The 26870-nt window shown below is 47.8% G+C and overlaps 1 protein-coding gene across 2 annotated transcripts in view; it reads left to right on the top strand.

Moving 5' to 3' along the window:
* PRKCA (protein kinase C alpha) overlaps positions 1-26870 on the top strand; it is a 395705-nt gene that overhangs the window by 342746 nt on the left and 26089 nt on the right. For both annotated transcript variants that reach the window (XM_038546804.1, XM_038546805.1), the window contains exons 11-14: positions 50-141; positions 2688-2750; positions 3681-3819; positions 23264-23344. In XM_038546804.1, coding sequence (XP_038402732.1) covers positions 50-141; positions 2688-2750; positions 3681-3819; positions 23264-23344 — 375 coding nt within the window. The remainder of the gene's footprint in view (positions 1-49; positions 142-2687; positions 2751-3680; positions 3820-23263; positions 23345-26870) is intronic.

Below are 26870 nucleotides of genomic sequence, written 5' to 3' on the forward strand. Positions count from 1 at the left end.
TCTCTGCCGGTGACCAAGCCCTGCTCACATGTTGAACCTTCATCTTCAGGATCGACTGTACTTCGTCATGGAATACGTCAATGGTGGGGACCTCATGTACCACATTCAGCAAGTAGGAAAATTTAAGGAACCACAAGCAGTGTGAGTACTATTTTTTTTTTAAGGCCTTTAATTTAGACAGCACATAGAAACTTCTGGGTGAAGTATGGACGTAGGGCTTCACCGTCCTCCGACCTGAGCCCTGTAACTTCCCAGGGGGCAGACTTATTGGTTGGGTCCATCTACACCCATCCCAAGGAGAGGTTTGTTCTACTTCCAGTAAGTTGGAGATGCTGGTGTATCCCCCTCTCACCCAGTTCCACCCTCACTGATTGAGTCAGCCATTCATGATACAACAAATCGTTGTTGTACACCCACAACACACCAGGCATTAGGAGTGTGAAAGGCTCTCTGCCCTGTGGGAGCTCACCATCTGCCCTGGAGTAGAAGAGGTCACTCGACAATTGTAACATGTAGCCATAATTTTAGAGGTGGCACCACGCAAGCCCTGATAAAGAGGGGAGTGAGGGTTGCACATCCTCAGGCAATGCCCAAGCCAGCAGGGCGGAAGGTAAGGTTTGAGATTGAGGGTGAGGGGAGCTCCAGGTGATGAGCCTGATGGAGGACCTGGCTGAGGACCATGGAAGGCTGTGGGGGGCTTGACACCATCAGGCTAAGTTTTCAGAGAGCTCTGACCAAGAGGGGAAAGAGGAAGGGAGAGTGGGGACTGGTGCATGGGGGTTGGTGAAAAATCTATGTAGAGGAGAAAGAATGGAACTTTAATTAGACCTTGACCTTGGAGCCAAAGAGGAGGAAGGGTCTTTGAGAAACATCCTGGAGGAAGAAAAGCAGAACTTGGTGTAGAACAAGAAACCTTTTCAGGTGATACCTCATTTTAGGGTTGGGGGCAGCCACAGAAGAGATGGTTTGGGTGGGGAATCATGAGCTCAGTTGGGAGGGTTTGATTAGGATGTAAGAGTCAGCAGCACAGGGCAGAGACATGGGCTCCGGGGGAACAGAGAAAATGGTCCATCTAAGGGGGGACTTTGGTATCAGAAAAATCATCCTGTTTTCCAGGGGCTAGAAGATCACAGGACAGGCAGCAGGAGCAAATGTATACAAACAGCTATTTCATTTCCCCCAGGGAGGATGCAGAGTGGGCATATACCCTGATTAATCAAGTTAGCTAATGTTCATTGGATTCTGGCCGGTGTTTCGGTCTAAAAGATAAATCTGAAAAACTGTTGGCCTGCGTGGGTTGGTGTGTCTTAGATTGAGTGAAGATTGAGTGAAGGCGGAAGAGGGACTGCTTTGGTAGCAAGCTTAAAATATGCAAAGAGGGATTTTTTTTTTCATTCTCAGATTTCTTTATTAATCAAATACACAAATGCCAATCAGATTTTTGTTGAAGGGGATTTTTTTTCCTAAGTTTTTAAAAATTTATTTATTCATGAGGAACACAGAGGCAGAGACACAGGCAGAGGGAGAAGCAGGCTCCCTGCCGGGAGCCTGATGTGAGACTTGATCCCAGGACCCCAGGATCACACCCTGAGCTAAAGGCAGATGCTCAACCACTGAGCACCCCTCCATTTCTATTTTTATTTTTCAGTCTTCAGAAATGCCTTTTTCCCCTGTCTTACTCTGTTAGTTATAAAGCATTAGAATGCTCGGGTTGTAAAGCCCAGCTTGATGGAGCTGCAAAGAGCAAGTAGCCGAATAGCCACCTTGTTCTGAGGTAACATCAAGGTGTCTCATCCAGCGCCCTTTGGTTGTATTTGTGTTGCTAGAAAATGTTTATTTTAAAAATACAGAAAAGCACGAAAATAACGCAAAAGTTGCCTTTAATCCTCTCTTCCTTCCACCACCCCTTCCCTGTCTTGCCAGCCTTCAGGGGTGCCCCCTGCCCAGTTAGAGTTTGGTCCTTATCACCAAAGGTTGCCCTCTGCCTGTGTAGACATTGTGCCGATTTTAAACCTCCCAGGTGTGATGTTTGCACAGACACAGCCTTGTGGCTCCTCAGACTTCAGAGATTCCTAAATGCTATGCAAATTTTAAAACCTCTTTCAGCATTTACTCTGAGTTTATTATGAATTATTTAAAAGGGTAAACTCAAGTATGAATCATGGTGTGTGTCCCATTTATCCCAGCACTTGGGGCGGGGACGGGTGGGGGGGGGTGAGTACAGCAGCTACAGAGTGCATCACACACTCTACTTTGTCTTCTAGGGAATCACTGCATCTTTACACACTAACGCATTCTGTCCATGAATAGGGAAATGCACATTTTCTCCACCCTTCCCCAGTCCTGACACAGAAGAGTCTAGCAGCCACTTTTTAAAAGATTGCATTAGGAACTTCTTGTAAGCAGTAAATTAACTGTCTACTGGCTTCAAACAAGAAGTGCTTGTTTCTGGACAGGTAATAAGCCTGTCTCTTTGACATATTAGCTGTAGAATTCCTTGGGGAGGTGAGAGTGATAAAATGGCAGAGGGAAGGATGAAGGGTTTGTCACATGTAGGGTGATGTTGATCTCTGATAGTCGCGGGATCTTACATTTTTTTTGCCTCACTGATGCCCAAACTGGAAGGTACAAAATGTTCAGAAATCCACAGAGCAAGCCAGAGACCTGATGAGCATTTTCTTTTGCAGATTTTATGCGGCAGAGATTTCCATTGGATTGTTCTTTCTTCATAAAAGAGGAATCATTTACAGGTGCGTATGGAAGCTCTGCTGCCAGCAGTGCAGCTGAGAGTCTTCCTGGACCTCTGGTCCTCCGTGTGCACATATAATTCTGTGATGGGGACCTAAGACAGACTTGATAACCCTCGAGGTCACAGAGACCTGCTGGGACCCACCTTTGCCTACAGCCTCCAGGCAAATCAGAGCTATTTTCTGATCTCTAGACCTCAAAAGATGTTGCATCTTATTTCTGCTTCCCACAAGAAAACATGGCTTTTCTCTCCACTGACAGCTCCTTCCTCTGCCTTTTTTTTTTTTTTTTTTTTTTTTTGAATGGAGATCAGGGAGCAATGGAAACCGAATTTTTGTTCTAGATGCTCAGCAGGAGAAAAATATGGGGTGTAGGGGATAAGCAGAGGAAAAACTGTTGAGTTAAATTCTTCAGGTGGTGAGCAACAGCACAAGTCTGATGCCAAAAAAAGGAGAATGTCTTCTAGTATTCGTCGAAGAGTACAAGGACGTATGGCACTAGGGCAGAATGCAATAGCCACACGTGCGTGAGCCCATGAGGTAGTTCTGAACCTGTGATTGGGCAAACCTGGTTGTAGGCCAGGCCCTCTGTATGGGACAATAGCAAATCAAATGAGTGGGATCTGCCCAGGCCTGCTAAATTGGAATCTGGTGATTCACATGCTCAGCCAAGGTCAGTGATCGCTAGTCCAACCATTTAATCATTTATTCGGTGTGCATTTATTAAGTACCTACTGTATTCTAGGCACTACAGTAGGCTCTGGAGATGTAAAAAAACAAAACCCAGTAATCCCTGGTCCCCACTCTCCCAGGACTCATAGTTAATACACCATTGCAATGGCAGCTAGTCACATAGCCTTCTGTCTCACTAGCTCTGGAGCAGACTGTGTGATGTCATGGGATGGACTCTGATGCTCTCCTGCTTCCTTGCAGGGATCTGAAGTTAGACAATGTCATGCTGGATTCGGAAGGGCATATCAAGATTGCTGATTTTGGGATGTGCAAAGAACACATGATGGATGGAGTCACAACCAGGACCTTCTGCGGGACTCCAGATTACATTGCCCCGGAGGTAGGGCCCCCCGATTCTCCTTGTTTTCTAGACCAGACCTTTCAAATCACACATACAACCTCCTCATTGGGGTATGGAATCATTAGTGAATAACTAAGTCGTGACCACAAAATGGGCTAAACTAAGCTAAATAAAGCAAAATAGAAAACAAGTGTGAGAGCTCACTGCATAGTACGGTATGTCTTATTTCACGGAACTTTGTTATGTGTAAGCTGCTTGTATGGTGGAATGTGTTTCTTACACAGTCATGGTCAAAACAATTTAAGCTATACTGTCGGGCAGAGAAAGTAGAGATCTTGGTTGTAAAAATGCTCCGCATGGGAAAACTGGATCAAAAGGTGATTCCAATGATGACTTTATAGTAAAATTACAGTGATTAGTGCCCTACCTCACCCATTGAGTGGGTCATGGTGTTTAATCTAGACAGAACATTTCAGTGTGGTTATAAACAGTGTGGTTCCAAGATGTGTGATTACAGCAGTGGCCATACTGCTTAATCTTTGTTATGACACATTCTTTTTTTTTTTTTAAGCTTTGTTTATTTATATGAGAGAGTTTATATGAGAGAGATATATTTATCATATTTATATGAGAGAGTGAGTGAGCAAGCAGTGGGGAGAGGCAGAGAGAGAGAGACTCTCAAGCAGACTCCACGTAGAGCCCAACGCGGGGCTCGATCCCACGACCCTGAGGTCATGACCTGAGCCAAAATCAAGAGGTGGATACCTAACTGACTGAACCCCCAGGAGCCCTTGTTGTGACACATTCTGAGTAATTTTCGTCCTATTGTGAACCTTCCAACATGCCAATGACCAGGTCGGTTATAACCCTGGATCACTGTGTAGCCAACTTCCCATTCACACACAGCCCAGTGGAAGAAACGGTTTCTTCCCAGCTGAGTTCCATCATGGTAGAAGGTAACAGATGCAAAGTTAGCCCAACCTTCCCTCTTCGGGAGAGCTCTCGTGTCAGCTGTTGGCAGCTTGTGTGGTGTTTTTTTTTTGTTTTTTTTGTTTTTTGTTTTTTTTTTTTTTGTGGTGTTTTTTTCACCTGTTGTTCGATTCTTCACAGGCTGTGGGAACTCAGTAAGTTACTTGGCCTCTGCCTCCCTGTTTCTGCAGTGGCAAGTTAGAGATAAGCATAGCCTCCTTGTAGAATTCCTATGAGGACAGAAATGCCAAATAAAGTGTTTTTGCACCTAGTAGACCCTCTGTGGTAGCCAGAGTTCCAAAAGGGAAGCTGAATTTCTTTTTTCCAGCATGAAGAGCTTCCTTGTTTTGTTTGTCGTATGCCCAGTGTGGAAACACAGACTTCAAACACTTACTTAGAAACTTAAATTCTCAGTGACATAGCCAAAGGTGACATGTTATCTTGATACATAACTTCATGGGGCTTGCCCTCCAAAGAACTCACACATCACTGTCTCCAGGCATAATGGGAGCTTAAATAGTCCTATTTCTCAAACAGGAAGAATAAGGTGATCATACAGTACCAGTACAACTTCCTGATGCAGTATTTATTCTGACACCTTCTACAGGCTAACATGTATTAAACAGGCTGTGATTATGAGCTGTGCGTGCTCCATTTAACACCCACCAGATGCTATAAAAATGTGACAGGGAAGGCAGTGTTTTTAGGAATAAAGGTGGTTTGAACTTCATCTCCATTAAGACCCAGCCTCTGCGATCAAACTAATAGCCTTCTGTGCTCAGTAACACTTCAACCATCTGACATCACCAGGGAGATGGCATTCCACGTAGATGAAATGTTCCAAATAATTGACATTTGTTGTCTTTTTTTCCCTCCTAACCTGTATCAGGTTCCTGTTGCCACTACAACAAATCACTATGCACTTAGTGGATTAAAACAGTACAAATTTATTATCATATGGCTCTGGGGCTCAGAAGTCCAAAATCCATTTCACTGGGTCAAAGACAAGTTGTCGGCAGGGCTACACTCCCACCAGAAGCTCTGGGGGAGTCCCACTGCCTTGCCCTTTCTAGCCTTTGCGTGGCCACAGTCCATGGTGTCACGTCTTACCATCTCCGTCTTTGGTGACCCCAGCCTTACAGCCTCCCTCTCATAGGACCATCGTGATTACAGGGGCCCCACCCATATAACCCAGGCTCATCCCTTTGTCCCAGAATCCTTAATCACATCTGCAGGGATCCCTGGGTGGCGCAGCAGTTTGGCGCCTGCCTTTGGCCCAGGGCACGATCCTGGAGACTCAGGATCGAATCCCACGTCGGGCTCCCTGCGTGGAGCCTGCTTCTCCCTCTGCCTGTGTCTCTGCCTCTCTCTCCCTCTCTCTGTATGACTATCATAAATAAATAAATAAATAAATAAATAAATAAATAAATAAATAAATAAATAAATAAAAATTAAAAAATTAAAAAATAAAAAAATAAATCACATCTGCAGAGTGCCTTTTACCAAATAAAATTACCAATATACACAGATTCCCAGACTAGAATGCACAAACCTCTGGGGACATCCTACCACGCTCAAGATGGTGTCCCATCTAACTATATTTGATAAACTCCCACCTCCTTCCTCTAAGGACACTGAAACATACTTCTAATGTATCTTGGCAACTTTGGGGCATTTTTTTTTTAACTTGTACTGGTTTGTATGTTTATTTACTTGTGTGCAACTTGATCACACACGGGTAGACTTGCTTCTACAACAGCATAATCCAGAAAGAGTATAGTTCATCCCTCCTCCTGGCCTTTTATAGTCACACCCACCTCTCCCCATCACCCCTCTTGTCCCCATCCTTCCCCTCCCCCACCAACCAACCACTCACCTCTTTTCCATCCTATAACTTTGTCATTTCAAGAATAGCATATGACAGAGTCATACAGTATATAACCTTTTGAGATTGGCTTTCTCATCTGGGCACTTTCTAGAACTGTAGTCATCATATTTGTGCTTCTACCCCCTGGGTGGGTTACTGAAACATCCTTTGCCTCAGTTTCTTCCCCTATAAAGTGGGGATGATAATGTCTCCTTCATGAAGTTACTGCATGTAGTTTGGAGGATCATCTGGCACCAGGCACGTTGGTCCCGCCATGGTTATTATTCACTTGACCCATTTGCCACATTGCATTGTGGGCCTCTTGCAGTCTTCTACTACAACCCTCCCTCAAATAGTCCCCACAGCATGATTCAGAAGAGGTGCCCACAGCAGTTAGGTAATGGTCTAAGGCCACATTGCTGAGAAGTGCCAGGACCAGGCTTCACTGCCAGGCCACCTGCAGACCCGTGGACTGCCCACTGCACAGAACCCCTGCTCAGATCCTAAGTGACTCACATGTTCAGAGAACGTGCCGTACACTTAGTGTGCCAAACAGGGTGCCACTGGGACAGCATCTACAACAGGGCCCTGCCCTTGACATAGTTTACAGTGTGGAAGACATGACATGCAAACAGAAACCGAAATCCCTGTTAGATTCTGGTTGACTTTCATTGTAAAATAAGCTGCACCACTTTGGGAGCTCAATCAGTAATTCACATTGTTTTACCTGAAACAATAATCTCAGTTCAAGTGGTTTCACCTTTTGTTGGCATTTCCCCATACGGATCCAGGAATATGGCATATTTGACCATGGGAATAATTGCTGTGAAGAGGAAGCCCATCTAGGTTCAAAGTTTCTAAATTTGCTCAGGGGTTAATATAATCCTGTCCTCTGTGTAAATCTTTCTGTCAGGCAGAGGCAAAAATAATTATCCTAGCTGGCATTTTCCTTAATAGGCAAAGCAGAGACTTAAATATTTATGGCTGTTTGTTTAAACCCCTTGAAATGGATTAATATTGTGGCATCTCCTTAATCAGTGAAGATGAGCTAAAGCAGAAAATGTCACTTAACAGATGGGACTTTTGGAGTTGAGTTGGATACCCACAAGGGGGACACTAATCAGAAGAGAAGTCCTGGATCTGACCTTACAGGTCCTCTTTGCTTTGACATAGAAAGAATTCTTAGCGGTCGGTGTAAGTCCCTGGGAGGGACAAACAGAAGCTTCATCTGAGTTTAATCCCCCAACAGAACGTGATTTGGGGCATGTGGAGTCCACCTCCTGGCAGCTAAGAATCAGGGTCTGAATATTTGCATTGCCCACTTTTTCCCGGGAGAAGAAGAACAGCAGCAGGGGATGGGTTTACTCCTGGCTGGTGCACCTCTGAGTACCTCCTGCTGCGGTGGGAGCAAAGTCGTTTGAAAATGTGCCACAAAGAATCCTTGCTATGGCAGGGAGCATGTCAGACCACACCAAAGGATAGGACCCATGATGGAGAGACTGCCCCTGCACAAAGCCCCCGGGGCACATCTGGTTTGTCACATTTTATACATGAGCAGAGGTTGAGTGACTCACCCATGGTCACACAGCTGGTAACAGGTAGAGGTGGGATTTGGGCCTGAGATATTCTAACCCTAGAGCAAATACATGTATTCTTGGCACCTATTGCCCCATCTTCAGAGGGAAGAGAACACTCCCTAAGCAAACAAGCAGTTCACAGTGGGTGCTGAGATGTTATACAGCATGTGTGACATCTTTTAGGAGAAGATGGATACTCATCCATCTCCACTGTATCTGGGACCTGAGTCACAAGCATCAATACCACAGTCAATGACTCGGGACTGTATTCCCACTGGTACTACTGCGCACACCACTTAAAATCCCCGGGCGAACCACTAACACCCAAGTCCCTCTCCCACACATGGTAGCAATCAGCCAGGTAGTCAGAGCACCTACTAAGTGCCTGGCAGGCCTGACATGAGAACAGAGCCCAGCAGGGACCTGTGAGGAGGCCCGGGACTGGGAGCAGTTTGAAATAGGCTGCTGCCACCCAGGAGAGACATAGATTGAGAGATGTGGATGAGATAGTAGAACAACACGCTGCAACACGGCTGAGGGAACAGTCTGTGGGCACATGTGCTGTCCCCACAGTCAGCTGACCATAAGCAGATGTGCAGACTCCTGTGGGTGGGGGGAGCTGGATGGGTTCAGAGAGCCGGAGACCCATCCTAGGGGGCCAGTGGCTTCCATTCCTATGGGAAGGCCAGCCAAGCCCAGTCTTGCCTATTACCACCACCAAAGTTCAAAGTTGGGTCTAATATATATTAAGAGGAAGTGTACATTCTTGGTAAGATTGAACTACTGGGCCATGAGCTGTGACCTTTTCTGGAGGGGGCCAAGGGTCACATCTGGGGGGAGCCATATTTTAGGAATGGGAGGAAGAAGAGAAGACCAAGGGGTATCGAGAGAGGTAGAAGAACTAGGGAGCCATAGAATGTTGGATATCAAGGAAGGTGAGTGCTCGTGAACTCAGAGATGGCCGAGAACCGTGGAGGTCAAGGAGCTGCGGGTAGGTGTTGGGGGTGGGAGGGGGGATCTGGCCACGGGGAACCAGCCATCCCTAAGAGCATGTGGTAACGATGCAGCAGAAGCTGCATGGCATGGAGTTGAGTGTGAGCGTCAGCAGCCAGGCAGGAACCATGTCTTAAGAAACAGATGGTAAATGGATGGGGGAAGGTGGACGGGCACTCCTAGGGAAGCAGGATGAAGGAAGCACCAGTAAGGCTGGGAGAACCTGAATGTGTTTCTAGGCCAAAGGGAAAATGCTCAGAGAGAGGGAAAGAGAAGATACCGGAAAGAGAGGGAGAGACAGGGGATACCACGGGCAAGGAGGAACGGGATAGGGAAGCAGGAGGAAGGAGGGAACCTGAAACCATCCTCACCGGCTGGCTTGCATTTTCCACAGGCAGGCCCAGAAGGACAGGGCAGGGTCTGTGGGTGGGCGGTGTGCTGCTCCGCTTGGTGGGGACAGCCAGCGACCCACAGCCATACAGTGACTCCCCAGCAGACACAGGGCTCCCCGGCAGGGGCATAGGGCTCTGGGCAGGGCCCATCGGGGGAGGCCAGACCCCTGCCTCAGGCTCCTGGGAGTGACTGAGCAAGCAGTAGGAGCAGGTAAGCAAGGCCGGAGGTGGGGGGAGGTTGGCGCTGAGTGTCTGTCAGAATAGGGGAACTGAGGAGCTGGTCCTAAAGAGCATTGAGGTGCCATAAGGGGAGGGGAGAAGGAGAAGGGGAGGGGAGTGACAGAGGGCAGGACATTGCCGCAAGGGCTGCGGAGGGGGTTCACTTCTGAGTTAGGCATCTTGGAGAAGCTGGGGTCCTCACAGTGGCCTGAGACCCTTTGCTGTCTGCCCCCCAATTCCCCTCGCTAACCTCATCTCTCGCCTCGCCCTCCACCCCTCACCCCTGTCCGTCCAGACCCCCTGCACTGGCTTCTTTACCTCCCCAGTTTGTCAGCCTGCCATCCTCAGGGCTTTTGCTCTTCTCATTCCTCTCTACCTGAGATACCCTTCCCCGGCAGTGGAGCCCCCTACCTGCGCCTCAGTTCCAGTGTCACCTCCAGAAAGCCATTTTTCCTGGTGACCCTGTTCAAACCTACAGACCCCCAACCCCACCACCACCCACTCCTGACCCCCCCGCCTGCTCTCCTTCCACGGTGCTCCTCACCCTCTGAAAGAGCATGTCATCCTGAGCTCACAGGTGTATTTATCTAGCCCCCTCGGCCCCCCACACAGAATCTTTGTCTTCTGCCCACCACAGAGCCCCCAGCCCAGGGCTGGAGCAGAGCCGGGCGGGCGGAGGGGACCCCGGAGGAACAGGTGCAGCGAGCCACGTTCGTGGAGCGGCTGTGGAGGGAGGGGGCTGGCAGCAGAGCAGAGCTGAAGGCCGGAAATCGAGAGGTCAGGAACTCCATGGCAGGGATGGGACAGATGATCCCCAAGGCTGCCATCAGGGCGAGGCCAGTGGCACGAGGGGACGGCCACCTGCCTCACGCCACCGACCCACAGGAGCTGGCGTGCTGGGGGACCCGAGTGTCTGAAGTTGTGGGACATCAACCTGGGTTCCCCCCCACCTACAGCCCAAAGTGCCGGAATATTGACACCCCCGGAGACGTTTCCTGGCCTCTGGTTGTAGAGAAGGATGGAGAATAAAAGAGGATCCGAAAGTTAAATGAGAAAAGAATGGACGAGGCGCAGGCAGCCAGGCAGTAAATTAGCCCTCGCGCAACTGAGAGGAAGGGGAAGACGGGCGGGGAGCGGCCAGTCGGCACCTGCCGGGGCTCCTCGGGATCAGCACCTCTGGGTCCCCCCGGCCCCCCACCAGCCGGCGCCTGCCGAGCGGAGAGCACTTGATTAGAGAAGAGCGTAAGCCGAAGGTGGCTCGCTTCCTTTCAGAGGCCCGTCCCTCTGTGTGGGGTCCCGGTCCCATGCCTCTGGCTTTGCAAGAGAAAATGAAGCCGCTGCCTTTCCTGCTAGAAATGTTTAAAGAGCCAAGGCCCCACTTCCCCTTGGCTTCTCCCAGATCTTTTCTAGGAATTCCGCTGGTCACGTTACTCCTCCGTGTCATGATCGGCCCCAGCTCTTAGTTCGCTGGGCCTTGGGTTTTATCAGCGTTGCCCTGTTCTCTGGAGCATCCCCCCCCCCCCCCCCCGCCCAGGACGCTGTGGCCAGTGCGGCACCTGGGAGCCCGTCCTGCTTCCTGACTTCCCTCCAGCCCGTTCTCCGGAGCTAACCAGCCCCCTGTGGGTGGGTTAATCATTGGGTCAGCGCTGCGGAGCTGGCGTCGGGGGCTCTGGGTTCCAGATGACACACCCAGGGTGCAGAGATTGGTCCTTTTTCTCACAGCCCCAGTTCAGGGCAGATATGGGCTTTGAACCCACAGCCGGTCCACATCTCGCTGCAGTGGCTGCTATCCCAAGGAGAAGGGGGGACAGCAGATGTCACTCGGGTATACCCCAAGAGCGCCTCACCCCCTATCTGCCACCGAGCCCCCTCCTGCCACCATCCCTGGTTTGCAGAGCCCCGCGAACACTGAACATTTCCTCCTGGCGTGCTGTGGCTACACTTGGCCTTATGTTCGGGGATTTGTTTAAATCCTGTAAAAATGGGTCAGATTTCAGGAACCTTACTTCACCTTTTACTGGGGAGTATATCTTGAGAGCGATGACCAGCACTTGGTCTTTTCCTAGCAGGTACTACGTGCCTGTATCTGTCATCTCGTTGAAACCTCACAGTAGTCCTCTGAGGTGGGTGGCGTTATCCCAGGTCTATAGACAAAGGCAGAGGAGCCATGGAGAAGACAGGGGACCTGTCCAAGGCTTACAGCAAGCGGCAGGACAGGGCCCCTAAGCCCCAAAGTATGGGTCTGCTGCCCTCATGTCATCAGCAGCCAGGACCCCCTGCTCAGGCTATCACTTACTGTCCTGCTACCAAACACATCTGGAAAGACCACCAGGCTACAAGAGCTCCCAGTTCTGGAAAATCTTGTATTCCAGCTAATAAAACTCCCACGGGCACAAGCTCTGTTCCTAACCCCTAGGTCATGCCTTCACTGCACATACATAGTCATTTTGTTCACATGCACAGTGGACGTTTGGAATAGCTCCCTGTTTGGCAGAAGGGGCCTGAGCTGAGGAGGATCCCACGTGGGCGCCGTGCTGTGGATCTTGTCTGCTTCCCCGGAACCAACCACCCACACCCACCAGCCTGAGAGTGACCAGTGACCAGGGTGCAGTGACTGAGTCCGAGAACCACTAGAAGGGGGACTAGTGGGCAGATGACGGTGCATCACATGATTCTGTGTGGATCCCATCTCCCTCTCTGTTGACCTCATGTGTGCTTAATGTCCACCCCTGAGGGAAGCTTCCTATTTGATTTCCACTAGCTTTTTCTTCATCATTGCGTAGTGAACTCTGGCTGTAGTTCTGTTCCTTTAGGAGCCTGGGGTGACATCCATTAAATGGGGGTAGTCACAGTACCACCTCAAAGCATGGCTTTGAGGATGAGGTGAGTTTTGCCCTGGCTGCCTCCGAGGAGGCACTCCGTACCTGTTTGTCACTTGCTTCAGTTATGTGTTGCTCTGAAACTGCCCCCACACTTAATGGGTTAAAACAATACCCGTGTTAATGCTACGATTCCGTGGGGCAGGACTCGGCAGGGCTTGGCACTGGCTGCCATGGCTCTGCTGTGCTGCAGCATCCAAGATGGCCTTGGGCGGTTGGCTGTTGGCCAAGGCCCCAGGGGTTCTCCTCTGTGTGGTCTGTCTTTCCATGGGGTCTTTCACCACTCAGTGGTTTATGCAGCTTCTCAGCACAGTGGCTGCCTCCCAAGAGGGCAAACACGGAAGCCATAAGTCCCCTTCAGCTTCACCTGGAGTTTAACTGGGTCCCTTCTACCACATTCTGTAGGTCAAAGCAAGTCCCAGAGCCAGCCCAGATTCTAAGGGAGGTGATAGAAATGCTATATAGTGGTGGGAAGAGTGGCCTAGTCACCCCAAAGGAGGGCACACAGGATGGGAGGGGCCCCTGAGGCCAGTTTCAGAGGCAGCTGGTTTGGGAACTCTATGTTGGTCAGTGGATGGCTCCTCAACACGGCACCCCAAAAAGGGCAAATCTCAAAGGTGCCGAGGACCCAGACAAGAGGGGATCCTGCCCTGTGTTTTAGACCTGGGATCAGCAGACTCCTTCTGCTAAGGGCTAGAGAGTAAATATTTAAGGGTTGAGCTAATTTAAATTTTAGATTTTAACCAAGGACAAAATCAAGCAACTGTTTTTGCCAAAAGGCTGATAGTCTTTTTTACATTTTTTTCATTTTATATTTATTTGCTCACAAGCAGGTCGAACACAAATAGGAGACAGGTTGGATTTGGCCTGCAGGTTGTAGTATCCTGCTCCCAACTTTAGAGGGTTCTCTCCTGGCCCTCTGCCAGCCTTAGCTCACAGCCTTATAGGGTGAGAGCAACAAAGTCCCCGGGGCCTGAGAATTTCCTTCCATGACCTACATTGGCCTCTCCCTAAGATCCATTCTTGCTAGGGACACCACCCTGACTCCTGTATCCAATGGAGGGGGCAGTGGTGGTGGCTGTTCGCAGGGCATAGTAGGGCAGAGCTTGGACGGTCAGGCCGGGGCACAAAGGGTCTTCTTCATAGGTATGATAAAGGATTAAGAAGAAAAGTGGAAAGTGCCAAGTCTCCCAATACTGGAGTGGAATGTAGGGAGTCTAGGAACTCTACAGTCAACATGCCCCTCCAGGTTGTTGAGCGGTATTACAGACTGACTTATGTCCCCATCAAATTCATGTTGCTCCCTAACCACCCCCAACCTAATGAATGCATGTAGTGATATAAAGCCTTTAAGGAAGTTATTATAGGATTAAATGAAGTCATTGGAGTGGGGCCCTGATCTGAAAAGAAGGGTGTCCTATAGACCAAGAGACACCAGGAGTGCACCCTCACGGAGAAAAGCCTGGGTCAGACCCATGGAGAAGGAGCCTGGCTGTAGCCAAGAAGAGAGTCCTGGTCAGAAACCAGCCCTGCTGACAGGTGCCTTGCTCTTGGACTTCTAGCCTCTGGGCCTATGGGAACAAGATTGGATATGGTTTAAGCCACTCAGTCTGTGGAATTCTGTTCTGGCCACATGAGCTGACTTGTATGGGAAGGTTAAGGTAGTAGGAGAGAACGTTTAACAGTTCACTAGCTTGATCTATAATGTGTATTTAGACATCTGGTATTTGGGCCGGTCTCTGTTGTTCCAATGCCCTCTGCCCCCCCCCCCCCCCCCCCCCCCCGCTCCAAATGTTAGAGATGGACTCGTCCTAAACCCATATGGAGTCCTACATTTAGGCTAGGCAAATTATGTTGTAAACCAAGACACATTTTATATATTCACGATCAATATCATCATTTCTCTCACCAAGCAGAACAGGAAGGAGGAGTGAAAGGTCTCAAGGTCAGAGGCAGTCTCTCAGATGTCCTTGGCCAGCTCCCACTGACACGGTGGCACCAAGTTGAGTCCTGGCTCTGCTGCGTTCCCACTGTGCATTACTGCACTGGTGCTTGCTTGTGCCTCGGCTTCCCCAGTGGTAAACAGAAGTGGTGCCCTGCACAATGCAGCCAAGGACTGCTACTGAGGGGTAGCTTGGATTCACATTTGACCTCTGCTCCTGTTAGTATCACAGTGTATCTTGCTGTTGAGGAGGTTCTTGGAAACATAAGGGTGGGAGGAGAGTGTCTAAAAAGGTGTTTGATTTCTTCAGCGTAACAAGGGATGATAAAAGTCGTGCTAAAGAGGTTGGGTAGCCAAGTCAAATTAGGAGGCCACTGCCCCAGCCCCATTTTATTGTCACCGCCCTGATTTCTTCCGTGACCGACCCATGTTACCCAGGAGCTAGAAAGAAATTAGCCCAAGCCGGAGATTAGCTCTTCCTTGGCAGGATCACAGGGACTGGAAATGGGAACACTTGCCCACATGTGACTCAGTGATCATGCCTGCTCCGAGGGTCACGGAAGATCATGTCCCACTGCTCCACAGCGCACATCCCAGAGTCAGAGAAACGCCAGGGGCAGGGGCAGCTTTCTGCAGCCTGGAAAGGCGGGCACTTCATTCAGAATTTGATTTGCGGCTCCCTCGGAATGCGCCCAGCCACTTTCAAACACAGTGTGGCGGTTTCTTACAAAGTTAAACATAGTCTTTACCATACGATCCAGCAGCCAAGCAAGCTCCTGAGCGTTTGCCCAAATGAATCAAAAACTTATGTCCATTAAAAAAACCTGCACATGGATGTGTAGAGCAGCTTTATTCATAATTGCCCAAACTTGGAAGCAACCAAGGTGTCCTTCAGCAGGTGAATGGCCAAATAAACCGTAATACAGCCACAAAATGGAATGCTATTCAACATTAAAAAGAAATGAGCTGCCAAACCATGAAAAGACCTGGAGGAGCTCTAAGTGCATATTGCTAAGTGAGAGAAGCCAATCAGAAAAGGCAGCAACGCTGTGTGATTCTGCCCAGAGCACATCCTAGAAAACAGCAGAATGTATGGAGATCATAAAAAAGATTAGTGGTTGCCATGGGTTAGTGGAGAGGGAGGGATAACCAGGAGGGATAACTGGGCAGACCAGGGGATGTTGGGGGCAGTGAAATTCTGTACAATACCACAGTGGTCAACGCGTGTCACGGTACATTTTCAAAAACCCACAGAAGGTACACCAGCAAGAGTGAACCCTGTGACATAAGCTCTGGATGATAAGGAGGCAGCAGTGTAGTTTATCAGTTGTAACAAACCTACCACTCTGGTGAGAGATGTCCCATAGTGGGGGAGATTGTACTCGTAGGGGACAGGGAGTATGGGAACTCCGTACATTCCATTCAGTTTTGCCATGAACCTGAAAGTTCTCTTTTTAAAAATGTATTAAAGGGATCCCTGGGTGGCGTAGTGGTTTGGCGCCTGCCTTTGGCCCAGGGCGTGATCCTGGAGATCCGGGATCGCATCCCACGTCGGGCTCCCGGTACATGGAGCCTGCTTCTCCCTCTGCCTCTCTCTCTCTCTCTCTCTCTCTCTCTCTCTCACTGTGTGCCTATCATTAAAAAAAATAAAAATAAAAATAAAAATGTATTAAAAATCATATAGAGGCACCTGGGTGGCTCAGTCCATTAAGCATCCAACTCTTGATTTCAGCTCAGGTCATGATCTCAGGGTCGTGAGATTGAGCCCTACTTACGTGGAGCCTGCTTGAGATTCTCTCTGTCTCTTTCTCCCCACCCTCACACTCGCTTACTTGCTCTCTCTCTAAATATATATATATCTGTGTGTGTATGTGTGTGTGTGTGTGTGTGTGTGTGTGTGTATATAGCCTCTGGCCTTTCTCTGCTGCACGAAAGTCTGGGATAGAACTGGGAAGGGGGTCTGTAATTACCAGGCTCTGAGCTTTGCTTCTCCCTCCCTCTTTCCTTCCTTCCTTCCTTTTTTCCCTTTTTGTCTGTAAAGCCAGTATTAATCATTACAAACCACTTCTGTACCAATTATTTGCCTTCTGACCTTTTGGGGGAGCAGGACTGAGGTGGTCCTGCTGTTGGCTTTCTGTTCTCATAAAGTGAACAACCAGGAGGGTAGAAGAGGTGGGTACTATGAGTAGATTGTAAAGCACTTTTATTGCCATTAGAGAAATCATTTCCTGTTCTCCAATCCTAGATAGAGCCACAATTTTTGTCTGAATAGAAAATATTATACTTTGGACTCCAGACTCTCCATTTTCATCTTGTAGCAATTTTCTTTACACTTACATCATGACTTTTGTCCAACGATTTCAAATATTGCAGATATTTCTCATGTGGTGTACAAAGATCCCTGCTGTAAGGCATTACGTTTTAGTTTTATTTATCCGTTTTCCTGTCTCCCTAGTTAGAGTCACAGTCCCTGGGCCTAGCAGAGTACCCAGACCAAAGAAATGTACAATTAGCCATAAACAGTGGGGGCGGGGGGGGGAGGGAAGGAGGGAAGTGGGGAGGGGATGTGAATGAAAAAGGAGAAGCCTAAAGTTTTGCTGCTCTGGTAAAAATTAATTTAATTGCCTGAGAGCGGGATTTTAACGTCTATTTTATCCATTTATGTACCCCCTGCCTAGCAGTGTCCAGCACATAGGAAGCTAATATTTGCTGAAAGAATGAATGGAAAGTTCAGTGGTGATGAGAATTGCTAAGTGTCAGCAATCGTTGCAGGGTATTTAATACATATTGTGCATATAATCTCTCATAGCAGGACGTTTCCTTTGTCCTCCTGTGAGCCAGGTATACTTTACTGCCTTGATTCATTTCCACCTGCCAGCCAGGCCTGGGAGCCAGTCCTTACTTCCGATGTTAGGCAGCATGGAGTCATATCATAATCCAACTCATCCGCAATAAGCACATTTTATTTTGCAAAATACCATTTTATCCCCTGCCACGTTCCGACCAGGAGGATGCTGGAATTCCAATATCACAGCTAGGGAAACAGAAACTCAGGGAGGCTAAGCAGTTTGCTCAAGGTCACACAGCTCCCATGTGGCAGTGAGTGCTGGTCTCCAGAAGTCAGGTTCAGAACATTCACGTCACAATGTGCTTGCCACATGGTGGCCACTGGTGTCCTGGGCTTGGATGTACCACCCAAAACGTGTTTGGGAAACCTCTTGGCGGAGAGATGGAGGTGCTTCACCCTTACCCACCACAAAGCTTTCCTGCTTCTCAAACTCTGGTCTAAGCCCGGGGCTGCAGGAAGGGGATGCAGTCAGGAGACCTTGACACTTACCCAGCCCAGTGATCTTTGAGCAAGCCACTTAGCTACTCTGAACCTTAGCTGCCTTTCCAGAATCCTGAAGACACTTTATAAAGCATCTATCTATAAGGCTCTCTCCAGCCTTGGCCGTCCAGCAATCCTATAGGCCCTTTTGATGTCACACTTCAGGGATGAGTGGTGCCCAGAGTTCGGGCTTGGGTTAGATCCACTCCTGTTCGTTTTGCCATGCTAGCTGCCAGCCAGGGTTCCAGTGCTGGGTGCACAGGAGGGTGGCCCAGCCCTGCTGGGGAAGAGTCTGGGGTGAAGTGGGGCAGACAAGCAAAGCAGCCTCGGCCTGATGGGGCAAAGTCCCAGGAGCTGAGTGGCCAGGGTCTGTTGGGCCTGGAGGGAGGGAGCAGACGAGTTGGTTCTCGAGCTCACAGTCCCAGCTGTCAGGACAGAACACCTAGAGGACACTCCACCTTATCTTTTTTGTTTTTTTCCCCCAAATGGTACTGTTTTGACACGTGTGTGTTTTCCACCAGGCACATAAAGAAGGCCTTATATGTCCCACATTCTATCCTGGGGAACTTAGGATATTTTTCAAAATGGCCATCATTTTTTTCATTGAAGTAAAATAGTTTTATTTTTGATCAAAGGAAGAGATATTTTTGTTTCCCTGAGACAGTAAAAGGAGTCAAGCATGTTTTATGCATAAAGGCCAGTGTGAATGTGTAACAGAAGCCTGGGAAGAGCCTTCTGCAGTCAGGCCGTCTGTTACGGTGGGTTCTGGGGTTTGGCGAGTAAACCTAACGTGAGAATGAAGAGTGGAGTCCAGTTAAGGTACAGCCAGGAATGGGAGAGTGAGTCTCCTTACACACACGTTGCCTTCCCATGGGTCCTTTATGACAAAGCGTCCAGAGCCAGAGTTCGTGAGTGAAGTGGTCATCTTGGCAGCTTCGATCCTGTTCAGCATTTGAACCCCTTTTGGGGCCAGTTCCCCCTGCCCCATAGCTGTCCAGAGAACCAGAGTTCAAATCCCAGTGCTGCTACTTACTTGCTGTGTGACCTTAAGCAAGCTACTTACCCTCTCTGCGTCTCATTTCCTCATCTTTGAAATGGGATGCTCCTACCGCATAAAAGTCTCACGAGGGCCAAGTGAGCTAACAGAGCTAAGGGGCCTGGCACATAGTGAGTGTTGTGATGGTGACGTTGCTTATAGTCATTGTTACTATTGCCAGTAGCATCTAGAAACTGTACACCATTACCCCCAAAAAAAGCTTTTGAAGCCCTATCCCCTTTGGGAGGCCTTTGACTATGGAGCCCTGGCAGAGGGTGGGAAGGTGGGTGGCTTCAGAGCAATTTTCCAGCCACCGTGGCCGCTGGCCTGGTAGGAGATGAGAAGCTGCCCCCTTCCCCTTTTATCCCTGGTGCTGTGCCCAGGCTGGGAGAAAGCTCATTCATATCTTACTTTTACAAGACAGACAGCCATTTGAAACATCCTGACATCTCCCCCTAAGCAGTTGGCTCATGTGAGCATAATAATAATGATCATAATGACAAATAGCAGTAAGGCTGAATGACAGTGGCTCTGCTGGGGGTCTGTCTTTGAAGCTAAAGTTCAGCCTCCCATGTGCTGCAGGGAGAGCTGCCAACGGAGACATCCTTGCCAAGTCAGCCTCCCCTTTGTGAGGCTCTCTGCTGTGGGAAACCAAATTGCCATGCAGTCCCCCTGGTCTTGGCTGCAAGCCCCCGTTGGCCCACAAGTCCCAGAGACACCTGCTCCTGTCCCCAGTGGGGACAAAAGCAAGAGAGCCTCACCATCCAGTCTGTGACCTCTGAGCCTGGCTCTCACCCCAAAGTTGGCTCCCTAGGCCAAAAAGAGCCCAGGAACCAGCGTGCATTGTAGGAGCCCATGAGGGGGTATAGACCAGCACCATCCAGTAGAAACAAAGTGCAGGCCAAATTGCATTTAGCAGCTACATTTTGCATATGTGTGGGAGGTTTTTTCCTGAATATTTATTATTTATTTATTTGTTTGTTTATTTAATCTCTACCCTGTACGTGGGGCTCGAACTCACAACCTCAGGATCAGGAGTCACATGCTGTACTGACTGAGTCAGTCAGGTGTCCCCTAACAACCACACTTTTTAAGAGTTGAAAAAGAAACCAGTGAAATTAAGCTTAATATATTTTATTTAACCCAATATATCCAAAATATGAATGAGATATTTTGCGGTTTGGGTACTAAGTCTTCAGAATCTGATGTGTATGTCCCACCTCTAGCACACCTCAGCTTGTACTGGCTGCTTTTCCCATGCTCAGTAGCCACATGTGGCTAGTGGCTGCTGTTGTACTGCACAGCGCAGGTGTAGACAGCTCACAAGGCACAGCGTAACCAACATCCTAAGTCATGTGTATCTAAATATTTATCTTCGAATGGGGCTCTCTAACACAGTTTCCCTTTTATAGTGAGATTTGTGGATATTGGTGGTATTTCTTGACAGCAGCTTATCATTGAGGGGAAAGCATGCTTGCCTCTAAAACTGAATTTGCAGTGGTGAGGTTGCAGCCATATACCTTGTAACTTAGATCTTCTGATGTTCCTGTTCTATCTAGCGCACAAGCCAGGGGAGATACATTGTGAGATTCTCCAAGACGAAAGGCTCCAGCTAAATTCCAAATCCCATCCTGTTATTACAATTGAAAGCACTGCAGTGTTCAGCGTGACTTTGTCATCTCAGCCCAATAGCTGAGCTGGCCGGCTCTACGGATTGCCAAATGCTACCGCCAAGAAAAAGGAGCCATTGGCACTTGGCATTCTGCTTTGGAAGCCTTGGAGGAAGGAGAGGGTGTTATCAGCGGGAGGCATGGGAGTTTAATACTGTGCTGTGCAAATAGAAAATAAAAATCAAGTTGGACCAAAATTGATAAAAGAATCAAGAAGAAAAAAAGTCTTCAGGTGGCCATGGCTTTTAGGATTTGTGAATCGTTCTTATCAGAGACAGGGTTTCTATACCCTTGACCTTGGACAGCTTTCCAAACTCAGGTGGCATTTTCTACCACCCAAGTAGAGGAGTATGATTGTAAAGAGTACTCGGGTATTTATAAGAATATAAGATATGAAATACAGCATGACCACACTCCTTCTTCCCCCTCCATGCCCCAGCCTGATAATTCCCACAGCAGCACTGTGCCCCAGCTCCGCCTGCATTAAAAACAGAGTAACAAAAACACTGATTAATGAAAATAGATTGCCAGGACAGGTTTTAATATAGTTACAGGAACAAATTTTGTTCAAGTGCTTTTGAAATACAGCTACAACTGAAATGATGATTTTAAACCTCTTTAATCCTCAAAGCCCTTTGATTAATATTTTATTAATCTCAGTATGAGTGCACATGTTTGAAAGCTATAAACTGTATTTTTAAAACAAAAATGTCAGTATCCTGAGCACTCCTTATGAACTGATTGGTTCTGGACCGGTCTCTTAAACTTCTTGCTCTGTCAGCTAGCTTTCTCACCTATAAAATGGGAAGAATGCTTATTTCTGCCCCACGGGATTCTACTGAATGTGCTTAGAGCACATTCTGATATATAGTGGATGCTTAACAAGTGTACTTCCTTACTCTCCCAAAGAGAATTTCTGTTGTTCTACTTGGTCCAGACAGGCTTTGATCCAGTCATTTCCTGTCTTGGAACCAGAATGGCAAGCCTCATCACACGTCATCAGGTAACCGCAGAGAGACTCATTTTGGTAGGGTTTTTTTGTTCTGTGGATATGTGCATTTTCCAAGTTTTCAAAAAAGAACAAATGTAGTTTTAAAAAGAAATGAAGGCCTCCTTGCAGCTTCTTTTGCTTGTCATTTCCTTGTCAAGAAAATGAGCTGTGGGATGCCTAAGTGGCTCAGTTGGTTAAGCATCTGCCTTCAGCTCAGGTCATGATCTCTGGGTCCTCAGATTGAGCCCCTGCATCAGGCTCCCTGCTCAGCAGAGAGTCTGCTCTCTTTCTCTTCCTCTCTCCCTCTGCCCCTCCTCCCAAATAAATAAATAAATAAATAAATAAATAAATAAATAAAATCTTTTAAAAAGAAAGAAAATGAGCTATAAAGCTGCCCAGATCTAAACATGTACCCCCTTATTTCCACCCACGTTGAGGCAAGCCACAGGAGCTTGGATTTCTCATCCTGCAAGGAAAAATCTTAGTAATACATTAAAGAAATGGAGAGAAAGAGACAAGCAGAAAGTTTGTCTATGTGCCAGGACATTCCATTAGACATCGTGGGCCATTAAAAAAATAACCTAGAACATTGCAAAGTCACATGTGTGTGCAAAATGGTAGAATGGTCATGCTGAGCACCTGTTCAGATGTCTTGGCCTCGAATCCTGGGGCATGATCCATGGGTCGGGGGATTGTGTGTTTTAGACCACAACCCCGGGGTTTTAATAACCCATGTCATGCTTAGAAATTCAAATCAGCATCAATCTCTTCCACAAAGGCAGGTCATAGAATTATTCTAGTACTTCTGAGAGCCGCAAAGGTAGAGGGAAGCAGTCGGGGTCGGGTCTCCGTGGGCCGTCATCCAGCTTCACCAGTTCCCTGCATTTTGCCAACTCATTTCATCTGTTCCAATCCCTTCCTAGTTTGCTGAAGTATTTAAGACAAATCTAAGATGTCATGTCAGTTCAGCCATAAATACTTCATCTCTCATGCATTTCACTCATAAATATGCTCACCTCTAACTGAAAAGGGACGCTTTTAAACTCGTCACCGTACCATTTTACCACCTCACAAAATTAATGGTAATCTCTTAATATTATCTAATATCAAGACCACACTGTAGTGTTCCTGATTTCTTTTTTTTACAGTTGGCTGGGTTTGAGTCAAGATTCAGACAAGGTTCAAATGTGACATTTGATTATTTTATGTCTCTTTCAGAATGTCTTGAAACTTCAGCAGATGCGTTATCACCACCATCATCTTTGTTACTTTTAGCAAAATCCTATTACGTAGTTTGATTATCTTATTTATCAGACCTTCAGTCTGAATGACCTCTGGCTTTTTCCGAAAATTAAATCCACCCCACTGTCCCAATATTTTTCTCCAGGGAGGATAATTAAATCTAGCTTCAGACAGCACTGTGGCATCTCCAGGTGGATTCAGAGGAGCAGTTCCCAAGCAGGTTTTAGGCAGCGAGTCACAAGGAGGTAGTTCCCAGTGGGTGTGATTTGCAGGACCCTCTCCTGCTGTGCAGAAAGGCATACACGCTTGACTTACCTGTTCTAACACAGTCTTTTTGATTTACCGCTCAATGTAACTGCCGTATGTGTTTTCACACAGATAATCGCTTATCAGCCGTATGGAAAATCCGTGGACTGGTGGGCCTATGGCGTCCTATTATATGAAATGCTAGCCGGACAGGTAATGTGTCACTTTGTTTTCATACTTGTTTATTGCCGGATAATGTGAATGCTTCGGCTCTGTTCGGGCTAGGGTAGTGGGACCCGGCAGCTGATGCTGGTCCCACTTCCCTGACCCAGGTGAAAGAGGGAGTAATTCCCCCTCCCCCCCAAAAAAAAAGGATATTATTATATTCAATAGGCACAGCAATTATCTCTGGTCATAAAAACCCCAAACTGAGAGCTGTAACCTGGAGCATCAACAATGTAGCTTTTGTATTATACACAAGAGCCCCCACATGTTGAGGCCGACAGTGGCCTCTGTAGGTTTTCAGTGTCTCAAAACTGGGGCCGGGTTATGGCTCTCTGCAAGCTTGTCTGCACAGATTACCCCAGCTACTCCAGATTACCCGTGTGTATAAGTGGTATGATTATCAAAGGAAGAAGACGGTGAAACTTGAAGAGGTGTTTTAATAGCTTCTCCCCGTCTCTCCTCATCTCGCCCTTGGCAGTTCACTGCAGTTTTCACAAAAGTCCAAGGAGGCTGAACCTCCAGTTATAAAAAGACAAATTTCTCTTAGGAATGCAGTATGCATCAGATAATTAGAGGAATTATGCTTAAACTGCCCCCCTTTTTTTAATACATGGCCTTTGTATCTGTAGCACTGGGGCAAATCACACTAGCTGCTTTAACAAGCAACCCCAAAACCTCAGTGCAGTTTAACACACAACACATGGGTTTATTTTACATTCATGGCACAGCCCTGGGTAGGGGCAAGGGGGGGCAGGGAGTACTGATCCACATGGTCATTAAGGGGCAAGTTTCTTGCATCTGTTGTCCCTACAATCTTTTAGGGCCTCAGATTCCTTTAGTAAACCCTCTTTATTCAACTGGCCAATGAAGAGAGAGCAGAAGGGAAGTTTCACAGGATGTCTTAGGGCCAGGCCTAGATATGGCATAGATCACTCCTTCCTGCAGCCCACTGGCCACGTGGCCCCAGGGAGATGCAAAGGGCCGGGGAGCTGTGTGTGCAGGGGGTGGGGATGGAAGTACAGTGTACCTGTGAGCTCCGGAAGGGGAAGCAGGTTGGGTGAGCACCAGACCTCTCTCTCTTTACCTAACCACCACTCTGTTGTGGGCAGCTTTTTATCATTCCCAGCAGTCGAGTACTGGTGTCAAGGAGTTGGATCCTCCATAGCCAAAAGCTTTAGCTAGAGAAAGTGGAAAAAAATGCCCATGTTGAGCTGCCAAACTACCCCTGAGAAGATCTTTGAATCTTTGTTCTTGGGGGTGGGGGCCGAGGGAGAAAGTCAACCTTTGTGACATGTAACATCCATTGACTCCTTCATTTATCATTCAGTATATATTTGTTGAAGGCTTACTATGTCCACAGTGATCACTGTCAACAAAATAGACAGAAACCCTTACCTTCATGAGGCCTATAAGCTAGAGAGAGAGAAACCACAGGTGAGTTAAATATAGAAAATATATAATAGTGATAAGCTAAGAGAAAAATAATAAAGCAGGAAAGAAAATGTAGTGCTGGAGGAGGGTTGAATTTGTAGCAAGGATGGCTAGAGAGGGCTTCATGTAGAGCTAAAGGGAAGACCAGAAAAAAGTGAGAGAATGCCATGTGCATATGTGGAGTAAAAGCATTCCGGGCAATGGAAAGAGCAAGTGCAAAGGCCCTGGGGTGGCAGTATATGGCCATGTTTAAGAAAGGGATGGGAAGCCACCAATCTGGCCAGAGCAGAGTAGGTTAGAGAGGGAGTGAGAGGCCTGAGGTCAGAGAGGTTGGGGGGAGCCCCACATCTTGTGAGCATGGAAGTCATCACAGACCATCGGGTTTCCCTCTGGGATGGTAGACCATTGGTGAGCTCTCCTTATGTCTCTTTCATTGTCTTACATCTTTTAAATACTAAAGTAGTCTCTTTAGGTATTAAAAGATGTGGGGCACTAGACTACATCCGGTCATTAATTGAGAAGTGATGTCAAACTCGATTCATAGTAAAATGGTTTGTGATTATTAATTTAGGTTTTTAACCCCAATAAATTATTCATCTCAGGCCAAATACCCCTGTTTGTAAGCACAGAAAAGCAGGTTATCCAGAACAGTCATCAGTGAGACAAGAGTGTTGCCTGCCACTTGAGTCAATTTCCCCTCTTTAGAATTTTGACAATAAAATTTGACTGAATTATCGGCCCCCTGGGAGCCATGCTATTCATGAAGGCACAGAAAACTGAGTTTCCCCTTCTCGATCCCACTTGCATGTCCTGACTCTAGAGTCCAGAAACAAATCCTCTTTTCACTGAGTCACATTTGCATATGTCAACAGAAGAAGCTGGGTGGAAATAGAATCTGTTTCCAAGCGAGCTTTCCAAGAGATGGAAGACATCTCATCTTCATTGGGCAGTAGGATACTAGGGCTTCAGAACCCGGGCCCCACACACACCACACACCACACCCCTACCCGCATCCTCATCTGTCTCGGAGCTCGAGGAGATTCATTCCCTCCAGGAGAGTTCAGGATAGCAGCCCTCCTGCAGAGAAGTCCCCTGCATTTTAAAAATCCTGCCTCAGTTGCCTGTGGTCCCTGAGGCTCCGACCTGCAGGTGCCCTCCCCACACCCATTGCTTCTGTAAACATTCAGGCACAGTTTTCATTTCCCATCCTGCTTCTCAGACTCAGTCTGCCTGATACAATCGCTTCTAGTCTTCATTATCTGTTGAAGATGGTGACACTCTTTGAATATGACGTCTTAAAGATGGCCCACACTCGGGCACAGTGGCAGGCTCAGCCGTCGCTCCTCCAAGTCCTCAGCTGTGCCTGTCTCCAACACGGTGTTTTCATTTCAGGACCCACTTCTTCCCCATGACTCAATGCAAATTTCAATGTATTTCTGGGCTGTGAGTCAGCCGAGAAAGGGTAATGAAGGCTCTGAGCCTGTCCCCCAGAGCCCCCCGAAGCTGCAGTGGCCTCCAGACCCAGCCAAGGGAGTAGATGCTGTTATTGAAAGTAAGATTAATTATAAAGCTGTTGATGGGGTTATGGTCTAGATTTGTCCTCTTTAATCGCACAGGGCTGAAGATGAGCAGAAGAGGTCGTTTATTGCCATTTTCTTCTCGTTTGGTGTATTTATTGTCAGCAGGCAAGGGGGCAGTTATGTAGAAACAGCCTGAGTCTTTCTTCAGTTCTGGACTGCTTGACAAATATGATTACTTTGGGGCGTAAACAGTATTTACCCAGCACTGTAATGAGCATATTGCGGCTTCAAGCATTCATGGGTATTCATCATGAAGGGACCAGCCCTCTCCTCTTTATGTCTCCTTCTGCCACGGTTATTTATGCTTTGTCTTCATTCCTGATGAATCAGTAATAGGTACTTGATCCCAGCACTTTATCCTGAGTTGTCCCTTGGGTGCCCTCCCACCCCAACGCTGGTCACCAGTGATCCGCAGACAAATGTGGCGGGGCCCCAACAACCATGAACTATCAAAGGATTTAGGTTAGGAGTCACTTTGGAGGGGCACTTGGGTGGCTCAGTGG

Source organism: Canis lupus, chromosome 9 (genome assembly GCF_011100685.1).
Source record: "Canis lupus familiaris isolate Mischka breed German Shepherd chromosome 9, alternate assembly UU_Cfam_GSD_1.0, whole genome shotgun sequence".
In the NCBI taxonomy this organism is placed as follows: Eukaryota; Metazoa; Chordata; class Mammalia; order Carnivora; family Canidae; genus Canis; species Canis lupus.